This window comes from Actinia tenebrosa, unplaced genomic scaffold, assembly GCF_029948245.1.
Source record: "Actinia tenebrosa isolate PJP-AT-01 unplaced genomic scaffold, QUT_ActTen_1.0 PGA_scaffold0__85_contigs__length_37466705, whole genome shotgun sequence".
Classification (NCBI taxonomy): Eukaryota; Metazoa; Cnidaria; class Anthozoa; order Actiniaria; family Actiniidae; genus Actinia; species Actinia tenebrosa.
Window position 1 is genome coordinate 35,486,768 of NW_028292569.1, and position 17,902 is coordinate 35,504,669.

General features: G+C 36.2%; 2 protein-coding genes across 7 annotated transcripts in view; one reads left to right on the top strand and one right to left on the bottom strand.

The window, feature by feature from the left end:
- The window catches only part of LOC116303430 (uncharacterized), a 51,921-nt gene that overhangs the window by 21,392 nt on the left and 12,627 nt on the right, over nt 1–17,902 (top strand). For 2 of the 3 annotated variants that reach the window (XM_089025568.1, XM_089025570.1), the window contains one exon: nt 12,896–13,013. The gene's annotated coding sequence lies outside the window, so the exon portion shown is untranslated. The remainder of the gene's footprint in view (nt 1–12,895; nt 13,014–17,902) is intronic. The other variant, XM_089025569.1, reaches the window with a different exon arrangement.
- The window catches only part of LOC116303429 (galanin receptor 2a), a 47,194-nt gene that overhangs the window by 8,662 nt on the left and 20,630 nt on the right, over nt 1–17,902 (bottom strand). For 3 of the 4 annotated variants that reach the window (XM_089025572.1, XM_089025571.1, XM_089025573.1), the window contains exon 2: nt 2,292–2,359. In XM_089025572.1, the coding sequence (XP_088881698.1) occupies nt 2,292–2,340 (49 nt within the window). In that variant the 5' untranslated portion in view covers nt 2,341–2,359. Of the gene's footprint in view, nt 1–2,291; nt 2,360–10,608; nt 10,723–17,902 lie in introns of those variants that run through there. The other variant, XM_089025574.1, reaches the window with a different exon arrangement.

Consider the following 17,902-nt stretch of genomic DNA (forward strand, 5'->3'; position numbering starts at 1 on the left):
TGAAGCGTCCCTCAAAACAACCCCATATTGCAACGCACAATGCATTTCAGTGTCGTACGTGGCTGCACGACGTTACTCCATCGAGAGAGGGGGCTTATAACCGGGTTGAGCTTACGACCAGTATTCTTGGGTATGATGATATAGTGATAGAAATAACGACAACAGCAGTAAAATTAACTAGAGTAATACAAAAAATAATAATACAAAAACAATAGAGCGCATACAGTAAAACCATGAAATTTAACGAAGTTGATACTGACAAATAGCACTGTATAGTGACTAATAGTTGCTATCACTCAACCAGAACATTCATCATACAAAGCAGTAGCGTAGCGAGGGGGGGCACGGGGGGGCACCCCCCAAAATTTTTGAAAAAAGAATAACAAAAAAACATTAAACCGAAACGAAAGAGGAAAATAAATTATTACAACCTAAGATTTAAAGGGCCACTTGGACGAAAATTGTTCCAAAATTAAAACTCTTTCATTCGAGCTGGAACTTTGCTGAAATAATCTTGAACACATTAAGAACCTCTCACTGAAATATCTTTCTAATATTCGAAAGGGAAGGGCCAAAATTTTACGATTTATTTTCGTCCGCCATTAATTTCTTTGTGTCACGGCCAACGAGTCATTATGTACAGCAGTTTTACGCTGTGACGTCATTTACTCAACACTGTCATGTTAGCGTCGTTTTGACTATACATTTCTTGTTAAATTACCTGAAGTTTATTTGATGTTTTAAACGCGTTATCGTGAAAAGAATCTCTAAACAGACTTTTTTTAAACCTTTGATACCTCTTCAAATACGATGGAAACTCCTTTGGACGCTCGCTTTGTCAATCCTGAAGAGTTAGAACCATAAATTATAATGTATGAAGATGAAGCCGAACTAGAAGAAGAAGCAATGCTTGGGAAGAGGTTTTCATAAAAATTCCTTACGTTCATTTCATTATTTGTATTTGCTACCTACTGTCCATGATATAAAGATCTTAAATTTGAAGTTTCAATGTAATCTAATAGTGAATGATGTTATGAAAACAACCGATTGCCTTTTGAATTCTGCGTTGTGATATAAAGATTTGTGACAATATACTTAGATCTATGTGCCGAATAATTTAGAATGTGAGCTCGTAATTCTCCTAGCTGATTTACTACAGAACGGTTATTATTTGCTTCAAAATGTTTATTATGCATTGAATAGGTACAAACATACGATTATCTAATATCATCTTTGTAATAGAACATGTCAAAGGTTTCTTATTTATTACTCGCGCGACAGCGGCGTCTGTCACTCAGCTCGTAGATTTTTCTTTCATTGTGTCGGATGTCTCGCGGACCCAAATTGTGGTGTTGCTCTTTGCCCTTGTATGTAAATATACCTTGAAAAATTGTTATCCTTAAAATGATTCGAATCCCGAATATCTCAGTCACTTCGCGCGATGGAACCGCTAGAATCTCGTCCATGCGTCCTACTTTGTTGTGATTCTTGGCTTGCCGAGATGTATTGAAATTTTCGAATTATGATCGTCAGTATTATTGAAACTGAAAAATTTCAGCGCCTACACATTGTTTGGTCATATAGTAGTTAGGAAACCGAATGAAACATTAAATATTTTCTGAATAAACCAAATAAACCGAGTTTTACGAACATGGCACATACATTACCCACCAATGTTTTGGTTTGGGTTGAGTAAATGACGTCATAAGTACTCGTGCCAGTCTTCTTGAGTCGAATTCTGTGATTCAAAGAAATTAATGGCGGACGAAAATAAATCGTAAAATTTTGGCCCTTTCCTTTCGAATATCAGAAAGATATTCCAGTGGGTGGTTCTTAATGTATCCTAGATTATTTCAGCAAAGTTCCAGCTCGAATGAAAGAGTTTTAATTTTGGAGCGATTTTCGTCCAAGTGGCCCTTTAAGAATGGTTAATAAAATAATGTTTGTTTCTTACATTTTTGTTTCAGCGTTTATTTGTTTTATTGGGGAGGAGTAATTTTTTTAAAAATTTTGGATCAATGCCCCCCCAGCTCCTAGGTCCTCGCTACGCCCCTGATATACAAAGACAAATGCACAAGAGACCATTTGTGTCTTTTGTTTAATAAATGGACTAGTTGAGTGCTAGCAACTATCAGTCATAAATAGCTACTATTTGTCAGTATCAACTTCGTTTTTATTTCATGGTTCTACTCTATGCGCTCTAACAGCAGCAGCAATACAATATGATATATAACAGTTACAATATCAGTTATTGCTATATTAAGTTGACGCGTAGTATAGTTTTGACTCACCATTACTTGTGCTGTTGTCTTCAATCATGGCTGTTAAGTTACTCATCATATCAGCTCACAACGAGTGTCTGAATAAGAAAAAACGCATAGATTACCTTTTATAAAGATTCGAAAAGAAATCTGACACTCGGCGAATTATGACATATCAGCTCACAACGAGTGTCTGAATAAGAAAAAACGCATAGATTACCTTTTATAAAGATTCGAAAAGAAATCTGACACTCGGCGAATTATGACTCTAAGCACATAGACGTCATGAGTGTTATGTATACCAGCACACATCATCTGAATAAAGAGCTCTAGATGTTTTCTTAAGTCTGTCTTTCCTATTCTCCAATAAAATGATAAGAGCTGAGGAAAAGGGATAAAAGATGAAGTGCAGGCTGCTTTCTGTGACTGATCAATATTTTTTTTAATCGTTAATGCTTAAATACGCTGTAAGGCTTGGGTCATAAAGAGGATTTGTGTTTTTGCTTTAAGTATAGACATTAATTTATCCTAAAATACATTTTTTTAATCAATAAAAGTACCCCAGCGTAGAGATATCGCTATATCAATATTCAAATCTCATTTCCGTTTTTCAAGTTTTTAAATTTAAAAAAATCAAAGTCGTAGCCAATCTTCACTTTTATCGAACTAAAATAATTCAGTGTAGCAATTAAATTTCTTAGTTCAAAATTTTCTTATTCGGATGAGTTATGATCATAATGTCATTTATTTTACGTCGAACATGCAGAGAATGATTGCTTATTCACCAGGGCACTAGCTGATAGAAAATCTTATCTAGTGGTTAAATTTATTGGATAACAGCAGCACTTTATTTGATCAACGTGTACGATTTTAGATCGAGTCCTCGCTTTCGCTCTCACTCGATTCACAAAACATGCATACTTGTTAAAGCAGATGGGCTTTGTTTGTTAGATCTTGTTGGTTTTAATCGGAAATTTTTTTTCACCATACTGGACAAAAGGATAAATGATATAGACAGGGGGATAGAATGGCTTGCGTTTCTAGAATCCCACCCACCCCCTCTCGGGTTTCAGCGCTCCCGGTTTTCTTATCGTGGGTGTGTTTTCATTTTAATTTCTATATGTCAAGAGTATGATTATGGAATTATCTCGAAGACGTGGGTAGAAAAGAACCTGATAACCTTGTGGCCACATGAAAATGCATTAAAGTGGTGAAGAAAAAAAAAGAGCAAAAGAAAAAAAAGCAAAAAAAAAAAAACCAACAAAAGAGTTATTAATTATTCTTGAAGAGGCCGTTCTTGGGAGTCATTTGGATCTGTTTGTAAGGGTTCCAGACAATTGATTGATTAGATTCGGGAGCAAAAAGGCAGGGCTAGTTTACCGTGCTTGAAGAGGTCTTTTTCTGCCATCTGTTCTGCGTTGGGTCTACTCGTATTTTAGGACTGGTTGTACGTTTATTAATAAGTATTAGCTTTTTCTAATCGGCATTTATGGTACATTTATTGTCGGTACAAAATTTATTGACAACTCATTTATACCGTCATTTTACATATTGTATGAAGAGAACTATCGAACAGATAATTATCAGCAAAATAACAACAATTAGGAATTATATGAAAAACCTAATATTAATTAGAAACTGAATATTAATTAGAAGGGAAACGTATGTTTTGCTCAGAGCAAGAGAGACTGCCTTGAGTATGATCCGCCTAAGGGCTGTTACAGGGTTTGATCTGTGAGTAAGCCGTGCGTCTAGACTTTGATCGATCCAGAGGCGTTTTCAATGTTTGATCTTTGACTGTTAGCCAAGCTTTGACTTTGATCAACCCAGAGGTTGCTTCAGGGTTAGCCTTGTCTTTTGAAAAATAACAGCCCAGAGGTTATTTAAGGGTTTGATCTATGAGTTAGCCGTGCCTTGACGTTGATCCGCCCAGAGACTGTTCCAGAGTAACAATGCCCTGACTTTGATCAGCCCAGAGGTTATTTCATTGGTTCGATAAAATTGGAAGGTCAAATTTACTCGTCCTTGTTTGATATCTAACGTTGACTACGGTAAATTGGTTGAAAGCGACTCGTGAATTCATGTAGTTAAAGTTCGAAGATTATGATGGGTTTTACCATGGTTCCGATTCTTCCTAGGGAACTGGGGACTAGTCTTAAATATTATTGAAAATAGCTAGCCATTAGGAATGTCTGTCTTGTTTAGTAAACATTCAATTTTGCAGATACTCTGAAACTCCCTTTAGGCTGATGAAAGCCAATGCATGGCTAACTCACAGATTTAATTGGAATTTAGCGTGTTGGGTTTTGCGGATGGATGAAAACCAGAGAACCTAGAGAAAACCCTTGAATCAAGGGAGAGACCTAACAAACTCTACTCACATGTGATGCCGACACCCCAGAGGTGAATTAGACGAGTGTACTTTCCCTACCCATGATTCCCTAGAAAGTTCGATGTGTCACGTGACAAATTGTCAAATATATCGAGCAGCCCGAAATAACCACAAAAATGACCCGCGGCACGAATTTGGGAACATTATGCGATACATGGGGCATGCCTTTTTTTAAACGCAGTGTCTAAATGCCCGGCAGCCGGTCGCGGTCTAAAATTGACTAAATGCCCGGCAGTCCAAACTTTCACCAAAAAAACGAGAACTGGCTACAGCTAATGACATCAAACTAGTCTAACTTTATTATGGTTTATCAAGCGCTTCCTTTAGTCTGGACTGATTCGAAAATAGATTGGAGCACTTGGTTCATGTCACTTAGAATATTTTTGCCAACACTGCCGGTCGCAATTTTCGCAAAAAATACGATAAATTACCTTCGTTAATGAAGCCAAACTAGTCTAAATTTATCGAGGAATATTATGCGCTTCTTGTACTCTACACTGCTTCTAATAAGGATTGTTTGTCTTTGCTCGGCATAGAATACCGAGCACTTGGTTCATGTCACGCTAGTTGTGGTAAGAAGAGCGAAAAGGTGCTAAAGGCACATGCAATAACACAATGCAATTTTATTTAACCATTAATAACACAATGCAATTTTATTTAACCATTGCTACATAGTATTATTTTAATAATTCATCATTTTATCGGAAAGTTTCGACTGCCGGGCATTTAGTGTATTTGAGACCGCGACCGGCAGTGTTGGCAAAAATATTCTAAGTGACATGAACCAAGTGCTCCGTATTCTATGCCGAGCGAATACAAACAATCTTTTTTCGAATCAGTCCAGACTACAGGAAGCGCTTAATATACCATAATAAAGTTAGACTAGTTTGATTCCATTAGCTGTAGCCAGTTCTCGTTTTTTTGGTGAAAGTTTGGACTGCCGGGCATTTAGTCAATTTTAGACCGCGACCGGCTGCCGGGCATTTAGACACTGCGTTTTTTAAATAATAAAATAGACAGACCTATCAATCTATAAATAATTACAATGCTGCATTGCCTGCGTTTTCGCTCATTCACAAATACAGTTATATCATGGCATATTGAAATAGATGTCGTGCTCTGAAAAATTTTTCCCGAGAAAAGTTCGAGTGGTCGCCGAAAGAAAAGTCAGTAAGCGAGTATACTAGTTTGAATAAATAAGCTGTATTCCTGGTTGGAGCTTGCCAGAACGAAGAGATATAACAATGTTAAACACCATCCGTATTATGAAATAAAATAAAATCTATTAACTATGATTCAACCGATGAGATTCGCGGAGTTAGACCTACGTAAAATGAATTGCGATTTTATTTGCCTTTTTTTTTTATTTGTTTCTTCAGGAAAAAATCGTATCCTCGAAATATTGGCAATAAAAAACGTTTTCAAAAAATGTCAAATGCTGCATATTTGAATACTGAATAGCACAGGTTAGAATTAAGCTCAAATGTAAATAAACCCTCTTTTTTTTGGAAAATTGTTTTGTTTACATTATTGATGCGGTTTCAAGTTTTCCGACAGCATATGTGCTGTCTTCAAGGACATTTTCGGTTCTTTCCGTCTCATTTATAGAAACTTGAAGTTTAGTTTTGACGTCGTACGAATCTCAGTTTGCTTTAAAAATTACGACAAAATAATGGTAATTTCCACTAAAATTAACACGATTCATTTAGAAATTTTGACCGACGCGAGTTTTCTTCAAGCCCAAATCTTAATACACTATACCATACTCTAAGCCGATTTTCGTAATCGATTCCAATAGATTTTTACAAAAGGACTAAAAAGCAATGAATGATCTTGGAACTGCAAAATAAGTAGTTATAAACTAAAGTCGAGTTTATAAAGCCTAAAAGGCAACTGGTATTATAGTAATTTCGTTAGGATAAAACTATCAAAATTGCATCGCGGTTCTGATAGGAAAAGTATTCATTCGTCTCTAACCTGCACGATTGGTTAAGCGGTAAGAATATGGCGTGAAGATTACTTGAACTGCACAATAATCTCTCTTCAGTTAGTGGAAGCTAGCGTGTTATGAACTCACACATAGCGATTCCAGCTCTTTAAAGCATTACGTGGTCACCAGTATTTGCATAGATGATGTATTTGAGTCTAACATTTTGGATAAGGGGTTTTTGTAATTGTACAGCCTGAAGCGACCCACAAATAGCCTGTAATTGTGTTCGGGACTTCAAATAAAGCCAGTACCGCTTCGTTCGCTTTCCCCCCAGAAATTCAATCGTGACTTTTTCTTGCCAAAAGCGCTCAAAATGACAGCAATCCAAAGTGATGTCCCGGAAGTTTTCTTATCAAAAACAATGAACTATCGATTTTGAATTTCTTTTAGAGTTCTGATAGTTTTAATGTTTCTCTTATCTTAATGATGCCGAGTGTGTTATGACTTCTTAAATGTGCAGACTATATGCAGCTTTTATCGAATCTTCTTGAATATTAACCCAGTTCTGAGCTCTTAAAAGGTCGGCATAGTGGTTAAGTGCACTTATCTGTAACTGACTACAGAGGTCTTGGGTCGATTCCATGACTCAGTCTGATCACACGTGAGTATAAAGTTTGCTGGATTTCTCCCTTGATTCGAGGATTTTTCTCCAGGTTTCCGGCCTTTGCAAGGCCTAACACGCTTAATTCCAATTCAATCTGTGAGTTAGCTCAGTTTGTCCTGACTTTGATCAAACTACAAGTGTTCAGGGTTCAATCTGTGAGTAGCCCTGCTCTGACTTTGACCAGGCTAGAGGTCGTTTCAGGGTTCTATATGTGAACGAGCAGTGACCTTGACTTAGATCACTAGTTCGGTTTGTTTCAGGGTTCGATCTACGATTTAACCGTGCCTTGACTTTGATTAGCCTAGAGGTTGTTTCAGGGTTCGATCTGTGAGTTAGCCATGCCCTGACTTACATCAGCCTAGAGGTTGTTTCAGGGTTCGATCTGTGAATTAGCCATGCCCTGACTTACATCAGCCTAGAGGTTGTTTCAGAGTTCGATCTGTGAGTTAGCCATGCCCTGACTTACATCAGCCTAGAGGTTGTTTCAGGGTTCGATCTGTGAGTTAGCCATGCCCTGACTTACATCAGCCTAGAGGTTGTTTCAGAGTTCGATCTGTGAGTTAGCCATGCCCTGATTTACATCAGCCTAGAGGTTGTTTCAGGGTTCGATCTGTGAGTTAGCCATGCCCTGATTTACATCAGCCTAGAGGTTGTTTCAGGGTTCGATCTGTGAGTTAGCCATGCCCTGACCTTGATCAACCTAGAGGTTGTTTCAGGGTTCGTAAAATCAGTGGGTCCTACGTGTCTAATATAATGTAACCTCTTTATATCGAAAAGAAATAACGAATGAAACCTCTCATGAAAGTGACGTTCCTTAAGTCGGTGTCAGTTGTGATGGTGGGCATCTCAATGCATAAATGGCGATGATGGCTTTTTAAAAAATTTGTCATACTTGTCGTCATGGTGGTGGTAGTTGTGATGGCAGTAGTTATAGGGGTTTGTTGTGTATTGGTGATGGTAGTGTATGGTGGTAGTAGTTATAGGGGTTTGTTGTGTATTGGTGATGGTAGTGTATGGTGGTAGTAGTTATAGGGGTTTGTTGTGTATTGGTGATGGTAGTGTATGGTGGTAGTAGTTATAGGGGTTTGTTGTGTATTGGTGATGGTATTATTTTCTTCGTGGTGTAATAGTAATGAATGATGATTGTTATAGAAAAAAGCGATAAACATGATGAAAAAACATGAACTTATTGCCAGTACGTCAAACTCGGCTTCTAAAACATTTTATTTGAAGTGTTTTTGCTTGGGAGAGTTCATGCAGTAGAAGATCAGTCATATCGGCTTTACTTTGTTCACATCGCACATTTAGTTTACCAGACCGATTTATAACGCACCTATCAATGTCTTGCCCCAACGGGGGGGAGTCCGGGCATACTCAGGGGCTATTGACATTTTTGAAAAAAAATTTTCAATGAGCCCCTCTTAAGGGCCATGATGAAATTGACACTAGACCCCTCACAAGGAGCAGAGAAGTTTCGTTGAAAGTGAAACTTATTGTAATTGATTCGGGAAAGAAAACTAAAAAACAAACAAATTGAATCGCTCCCTGTCTTTCTCTAACCAAACTGTCAATACGCCCTACCCTGGGGGACCCCTGTGTCAATAAAAGCCTAGCGGCCCCTGTCATGGGCAAGGTTTTCATTATGTCAATAGCCCATGTATGCCCGGGCTCCCCCCGTTGGGGCAAGACATTGGTAGGTGCATAATAACTTGGTTGATTGGTATATTGGTTGATATTTTTTCTTGGGGTCTTTGCGTGGCTTCGTCCACCTGAAATACTAGGAAATATCTTCTCTATATTGAGCAGGTCCCGTCAATATATAATGGCGAAATCTAATTTTGATTTTTAACTTTCTTGTAACAATATACCTTCAGGACATTTATAGTTAAAAACGTCTATCTTGATATTCTTTAAGTTTTGCAGAGTTAAAAGACGTCTTAAGTCGGAGTGATAAAATCAGCAATTAAAAAATGCCAATCGCCGCTGCATTTTCTTTTGGGACTTGTATGAAAATTTAAAAGTTTTTACCTCCTTTGAGTCAAAAATACGATACAATATAATGTGCTTTATTTATACCAGAGATACAAATCTTAAAAGTTGTATCGAACATCCTTATACTCCAAAAGGATTTAGTATTCAAGTTCGGACTAGTTATCTTTTCCCTTAACGTCGAACAATTTGTTATTCACATAGGTTTTTTTTTTTAGAAAAAATAGTTCAAGAAACACGTTATGTCTCAAGAATTTTAAGTTTTCCGTAGTCATGGACGAATCAATTTTCAAGCCGCCCGCGCATTATTTTAACATACAAACTTCTTCGCAAATCAACGGAAAATAGGAAACATTTTGTTTTTATGTCCGAAAAAAACTAAAGGTTCTGGCTATTAAGGCATTTGCTTCGAGTAATAAGTCCTTGGTAATCGATTCTATCTCTTAAGTGCTCTCATTCGTTCTTAAAAAATTGGTTTTCGTTAATTTTCTATATTTTTATATTTTGTCCTCAGCGGAAAGCCCCGAGGAATTGCAGACGAAACATATGTTTTTTTAAGTGCTGGTTGACTGCTCTACTTCGTTGTTGAGCGCAAATAGAACAAAAAAGCCTAATCTTTTTCCATCAAGTAGGATTGAGAAAACTTTTGAAGCCCTATTACCATGATTGCTCTCTTACGAGAGATCTTTAACTTCCAGATTTCGTTTTATGAAGATCTAAAATTATGTATTTTATCTTACTGCATCGGTCATTCTCTCTAGAGAATAGTCTGTAAAGCCCACTCAAATGCATCTACGCTCAAGACTCTTGATAACCACCACTCTTAACTATAACATACCTAGTCGTTTTAGTGTTAAGTGGCCTTAAGCACAAAGGTTTTTAGTGTTTTGGGCCTTAAAATCCGCATGCAAAGCAAAACCTCATTCTAATTGAAATACGTTTGAATGTCTTTAAAACTAGGATGGTTTGATTTGTGTAAAAAATACTGCGAATGATTGTAGGTGTACTATAGGAAAAAACCCGAAAATCGTGATATTTTAGTAGAGCATGCTTTGCATTATACGTTATGAAATACAAAAATTTGGGAACCCTTTCGATATACCGTGAGTTTACCCAGTGGGAAGCCATTTTAAAGCTAAATAGAGTATACCTTACCACATATACGGTAAGTTCTGCGAGATTGTTAATTGATGTTATTTGATTTAAAAAACACACAATTGGAAAGCCCTTTCAGTCTTATAGCTGTCTCCTCAGTAAATATCTCTGTGATATATCAGTCGATAGCCTCTCGTTTGAAATTTGTCCACATTGAAACCTGAATTTGAAATTTGTCCCTGGAAAACCTAAGCAAAACATAAACAGTTTTAGTTACCTCCAAAGTGTTGCCCGTTTTAGTAAGGGGGACCTTGCCTGTCGCTTTCTATTCGTATCTATAAAACATTCTGCTTTACCGGGTAAGAAAACCGCAAAGTAATTGCGCATGAATGGCTGCATTCGTTCGACCAATCACAACTGATGCACGAGGTCACTGTTCATCCAATCAGATTGATCTTACCCTAATACCTCAGTTGACTTTACGCAGATGGAGTTTGCGTTTGCTTGAGTATAATCCGGTGTGCATTAAGCAACATACGACGGTACGAAATGCATTTTATGACAAAATTGATCGAAACAAAACAGCCAGCGGCTATCTGAATCCTTTAGTATACACCAATTCCATGAGTGGTAAAAAAAGTGATAAAAAAAGAGATAAAAGGGATTAAACAGAAGGTCAAAAGGTTGACAAGGCTTTGGACTTTTTTTCAGTCCTTCATTAGGGCTAGTATCACTTTTCATTTTTTTAAAATTGTGCTGGTTCGATATACCGTTACAATGAAATGGGTTCCAGCTGACTGGAATCGTCCAATCACAATAGTTACAATAAAATGCGGTAAACTATGTTGTATATGTTGTAGGATATCCTGTCTATAAGTAAGCCGTAAATGAACTTACTTAAGTCTTATTCCAAACCAAATTTCGTTCATAAATACAGTTCATCTCACTAATCTTACTCCGATTATTCACTACTCCGATGTTAAGCTCATTTTTGCGTTCATAATCGCGTAAAACTCGAAACCGAAATGAATCAAGGTGTTTTCCGAGGCATAGACTTTCTTTACCCCTAACTTTATCTTTGTTTTTCAATTCCTACATTAGTTAATGGAGCGGAAATAAGCCCTTTGCCAAAATGGCCGCCGCAAATTCGAATGAGTTAAAACTAAACTGAGTGAAAAACCAATACCAGCACTGGAAATAGCACCTTTACTTTAGTAAACCTACGAAGATTCATTATGTCAGGTGTTATGTGGCCCGAGAAAACTTTAGTTGAAAATTGACAAATTTAAAGACGTTTGCATTTCTGGGGGTTACTAAAGTAAAGGTGGTCTTTCTAGTGTTGTTATTGATTTTTAAATTTAACTCATTTCAATTTTCGGTCGACATTTTGGCAATGAATCTATTAACTCTATGATTCCTATAACTCTGTGATATATATTTATAGTTTCCCAATTTCACCAGGTCTGACTTCACAGACCAGTTTCATTGCACATTGGAGGCTAACACGAAAAACACACACACACACTTTCTCAGTGGAATTTGTGGTATTTCCATGGTAACCTCGTCTCCAAGATAAACTTTGAAAAGTGTCCATCGTAAATTCTTCAAAAAGAAACGAATTACTACCAAAATTTTGCTTCGAGGAAATGAATACTCGAGAAAAACTTAGCTAAAGACTATGGTGGGCGCTACTCTCTCTAACCGGTTCGGCATTACCTCACGCGTAGGATCAATATCACAAATAGAACGATCTATCGACAAAGATCTAATAGACATTGATTTTTTTAGGTTTAATCAGAATTCTATTTCTCAAAGATGTTTATGTTGTAGCTGAGTTTCTTTCAGCTAGAGACAAATGATAATTATTCTCTATACTACATTCCTTGCTTATGAATAAATTTTATAATATGTTTACGTTGTCTATCTCACCGCGTATGAACAAAAAATGTAAAAAAATAGTTAATTAATAAAAATAATAAATTGAAGCTAAATGACGGTAGAATGGGACCGCCTTTGAAAGGCAAAATTCGTACTTCATTTTTTAGTGATAATTTGTTCCCTCGGATCTAACGTCGTTTTATGAGTACTTTAAACATCTTTACCGGTGATCTTGGGTTCTAATCCAAGTCAAGTTAGTAGATATGAAATGGCGGTTCACCAACATCCGGAGCCCCGAGCCGCCTGAGCCGGGCCCCCACCCCTCCCTCCCAATTTCATATCTACTCAAGTTTACGGTTGGGACTGTGAACACCTTGAAACAACCTCTGGGCTTATCAAAGTCAGAACATGCCAGTGGCTAACTCACAGATCGAATTAGAATTTAGCGCGTGAGGTTTTGAGTGTCGAAAAAGGAAAACCAGAGAACCGTGAAAAAACCTTCAAGTAAAGTTAGAGACCTAAAAAACTTAACTCGTATGCGATGTCGACTCCAGAAATCTAATCTATCACCCTAGAGACAAGTGTCGGCACTAATGCTTCACCACCACCATTCCGAATACTGTATTAATCAATTTAATCTAGTTTACTTAATAATTGAAATGCTGCTTCCTGCTTCTTCTTTTCAGGGTGATCGCCCGTCGTTTATAGTTTTGGTTAACTAAACAAGACTCTTTCTTACTCTATCCTAGATGCATTGGTTTGTGTTGGAGCCTTTCTTTATGCGATCCGTAATAGGTAACTCAGGTAATGACTTTAATATATAATAATTATTATCTTTTCTATAGAGCGTTTTCACGTGACGTCACAGCGCCCATGTTGGTGTGCCAAAACAATACATTTTCTATTCTCATGTATATATATGTATATGTATAAATACAGCCATTTGCAAAAATTATGGTGGTTTCAAATATAAATACAAGTATATCGAAAGTATATCAGACAGGGCGGGATATCTTTCTTGATATTTTTTCAGAAAGCCCTAATGATAAACAACTCGAAAAAAATATCAGGGATGATATCCCATAATATTTGACATGCTTTTGATATACTACTTGTATATATATTGGAAGCGGCCATAATTTTTGCAAATGGCTGTATATATATATATTGTACATATATAAAAGTATATCAAAAGTATACCTGAAATTATGGGATATCATCGCTGATATTTATTTTCGGGTTGCCTATCACTAGGGCTTTCTGAAAAAAATATCAGAGATGGTATCCCATAATTTCTAATTTACTTTTGATATACTTTTGTGTATATACAAAAGGATCAGAATTAATGCATATCGCTGTATATATATATTATTATTATATATATCTTCGATTCGATTCCCATCAGGATTTTCTGCCGGAGTTCCATGGGTCTATTCCATTATCTTCATTATTTATTATTGCCATAGAGGATATCACATGGACGTGCAGAGATGCGTATTTTATCTTAGAGTGTTGAGGTGATACCTTACGAGTGAGCACAGCGAAGGAGATAATAGAAACACGAGAAGATAAAATCCGTATCTCCAAGCGGCTATGTCGGTAATATTCTGTTTTTATATACTTATCGACGAAATACGATTTTGGTGTATTTTTACTATTTATTACGATTCCTAAGAGTTTTTACCGATGGTGTTATTTTCACATGTGAAGATATAAAGTATTAGTAATAGAGAAAAGTATTCTATTATTTCCCAATATCGGTCGAGTTTCGTCGGGTTTCTGGAAAGAACGTAGCCGGAAAAGCAGTAGACAGGAATATTTCTACTACGGAGGTGGAGGATGGCAAATATTCACCTCTTTTACGTTCAATAGAAGTCTAAAAGGTTCTTGCTGAGGCATTCAGTTCAATTAAAAAAGACCGAAAGGCTTAATGTGGTGCGCGCAGCGAAAGCCGAAAAGCTGACTTAATTGATGGTTTTCAACCATTCCCAAGAAAATTAAATAACAAAAGACACGGCGGCCGTATTGGAGGATATAACAAAAGAATTCATTGACAATTCTTTTTTTAAGTTCCTCCAACATGGCCGCCGTGAAAACCATCAATTGGAGCCTATGTACGCCTAACTCAAAAGCGTCGGTCGCTGATCTGAAATCTGAATCACGCAAACAACTTATAATTTGTACTCTAGCCAGTAAACAAACATTTAGTCTAAGATCGCCTAGTTCAGATCTCGGACCGATAATTTTTTTTGAAATAGTTGTATATAATATAATGCCAGAAAATAGTTCTAGCAAGCTAAAGACGTATTCTGTTTTGATTGGTCGAAATTTTACCTCTATACGCGATGTGAGCACAGTACGCCGGTATATAATATAAGGTCAGAAAATAGTTCTAGCAAGCTAAAGACGTATTCTGTTTTGATTGGTCGAAATTTTACCTCTATACGCGATGTGAGCACAGTACGCCGGGCTCGGAGTTAAAAACATTTAGGGAGACGCACGGTTCTGGAATTTTCCATTCAAGAAAAACATTTATCTTTCTTAGTCAAGATGGACAATGAAATGAATATATTTCTTAGATAAAACATAATAGAATCTGGCTAGGAAAATTCGTCTAGATTATCCAATATTGAAAGACCTACGTAGACCGGTAAACTGGTGCATATCGCTTGCAGGCGATGAAAATATGTACACTCAGATAGCTCAAAAATATGTTTGGGGAAAAGATCAAGTTGACGGCAAAAACCTTCTAGAGACGCTATCGGAGAGCATTTGATGTCTTTTTTCAACCAAAACAACATACGCAGTCCGTTTTACTTATGTGCTTTGGCGGCTTTCGTTCGTCATATTCTAAAGAGGATTTTTTTTTCAAGTCGGTACCTAAAAACCAAAAAAAACATGAAAATATAAAATCATAGTAACACGAAATCAGATCTAACTCCTACCTTCTCTTTTTACTAATTGGCTAAATTGGCTTTCTAATTATGTATTGGTTGAAACTTCGAGAATAGGACTTGCAATAAGTTTTGCATTTCTTTGACAGAATGGAAGAAAGACTAATTGTATGAGCCATAGTAATTTAGAAATAGATCGTTCTAGATTTTTAAGGCTTGGAACTGGATATATATATTTTTAAAAGTTGTAGGTTTGGTTGAGTGCTTTTGATATGATTGCGACATTTCATTTTCTTCTTTCCGACTGCTCTGCCCTGCTCTGATTGGTGGGAAAACTAGCGATGTGATTGGTTGAAAAATATGGAGTTCTGGTTGGTCGAAAAATTAGAATCTATTTGATTAGTTGGAACTAAGTTTTCAAATTGGTAAACTACTTTGTTCTTGCGTGTCCACATTTTACCGCTATCTGATTTTCAAAATATATTTTCAAATATAAAAGGAACTTTTGAAAAAGTACTACAAAACGGCCGATATAACGCCCTATGAGATCAACATCAATCGGGAATTTAGAAAATGCTTTAGTTTTATCGTCTTTACCGTTTGAAAAAGGGGTTCGATTGTGAGATATCTTGTCTTTCTTTACGATAAGCTTTGATCTATCCGTCTCTGTAAGAATCCTCGCCATCTTTCTTCTCTTATTGACGATGACAGTGATTATGTTATTCAAGATAGTGCCATGGTAATGTAGTGGATTGACTATCATCACTGGTAGCGAAGGATAAAGTGTATCGCTTGATTTACATGGTGATAAATGACGTCATGTCATCCTTTGTTGCTACCCTACATGTCAGATCGCAGTTATAATAGAACCCTCCACTGAGTCCCGAAAGGAATTGTTTCGGGGTAGTGACAAATTAATTTTTTTTTTTTTTTTGCATAAGAAAAGACGATGGTAGTAGGAAGTAAATTATGTTTTGTCAGTTGGAAGTCTTTCTGATAAAATTCATTTCGTGTCATATAAATACAAATATAGAGAACGTGAAATCGTGAAACTATCCTTTTTAGCTTGAAAGTCTGACGCGTGTGGCTCTCGAATCGCTATTTTTTCCCCGCCAAAAACGTTTTAACTGTCAAGGTCTGACGCGTGTAGTTGTAAAGACGTGAGTTTTCCTTTTTAACTTTAAAAGTCCAACACGTGTTTTAACACAGATTTTAAGATTTTGCAGGATCGAACTTTTTAAAAATTTGGAATAATAGACCTCTTTAGCTTGGGCGTAATGTTTTCCCATTACAGACCACGTGTTATTCCCTAGAGTATCATATATTTTTTTAACGGTTGCGCATGAGAAGACACATGAACATGGTCTGAAATAAGAAAACATCACTCCCAAGGTAAAGAGGTCTATTAGAAAGGCGAAAAGGAATGAGAAACTCTAAAATAAAATAGAAAAATGGGAAAAATGAAATGCAATTTCTCATTAATAACTTTAAAATACAATATACAATTTATACGTTAGAATGCATTATAGATATGTATCACTGAGTAAATGAATAAAGAAATGAATGAATGAATAAAGAAATGAATGAATGAATGAATGAATAATCGAATGGACAGATGGATGGATAAAATCAATCGGAACAGAATAATGAATAAGTAAGCGAATAGTTTAATTGGTAGCTAGATCGATGAATGGATGTATGGACGTACTAAAATGACCTAATTCTTCTTTAACTTGTTTACCATTAACCTAACAAAATAATTGTTAATCAATATTGACAATATCGGAACAACCTCCAACAATCTCTAATATCCAAACTATCCAATATTTTCCTCGCCAATGCGAAATCCTGACAATTGAAGCCGCCTTCAACTGAATGGCCATGTTTTTTTAATCTTCTTTTTTCTCGTAGTGCTAGAGCCCTCAAGTATTGACGTAGAGAGTTAATATCTATAGTTGGTATCCATGATTGCAGATAGTAACATTCACGTATTCGAATTAAATATCCTCTACAGTAGCATTGCATCTCAAAGCCCATTGTCCATATCTTTCTGAGTGTTATTGTAAGATTTCTGTGGAATACTTTGAAAAGGATTGATTGATGTCTACGTCTTGTTGAGGATCGGTTCCGTTACCGCGTAATTCATGATGCTCTTCAAGATTAAACTTTATTTAGACTTTTTCCGCTTTTCCGTGCTTTGCATCTTTCGCATTCGAGAAAATCGTTGTCCTAACTTTGAAATTATGTTAGTTTTGATAAGATTGTATCGGATTACTAGAAAGTCTAATAAGAAAGTTGTGAATTTGAGTAATGAATCTAAGTATGATATTTCTTTCGGGATCAGTTTGTAAAAAGACTTTGATAATTAATAATTCATTTCTGTCCTGTTAAGTCGGGATTTTTTTCAAAGACTTCGATCATATTCGAAAACACAAATTTATTAAATAATGAATTTACAGTAAACGTGAAATCAAGTACCTAAATAAATCCCACATCTCAGTGTTGGTCCTTTTTCGGAACCAATTAATATTAAATCAATGGAGAGTATAGATAATCAGATCCATTTAGTTTTTCCAGAAATTTCTTTAGTTTATATCATGTACTAGCTATGCTCTAATTTTTTTTAACGTTTCTCATTTATTTCATATTTTATCTTGTCATCAGCATGAAAAGCGTTTCAAGTGGTAAAAAATTTAGAAATTGGAAAAAACAGGTTAACGATTTAAAAATGACTTATATTAGGAAAAATGTGTGGAAAAAATGCCATATCTATGGTGACGTGAGGTAAAGTCAGTCATA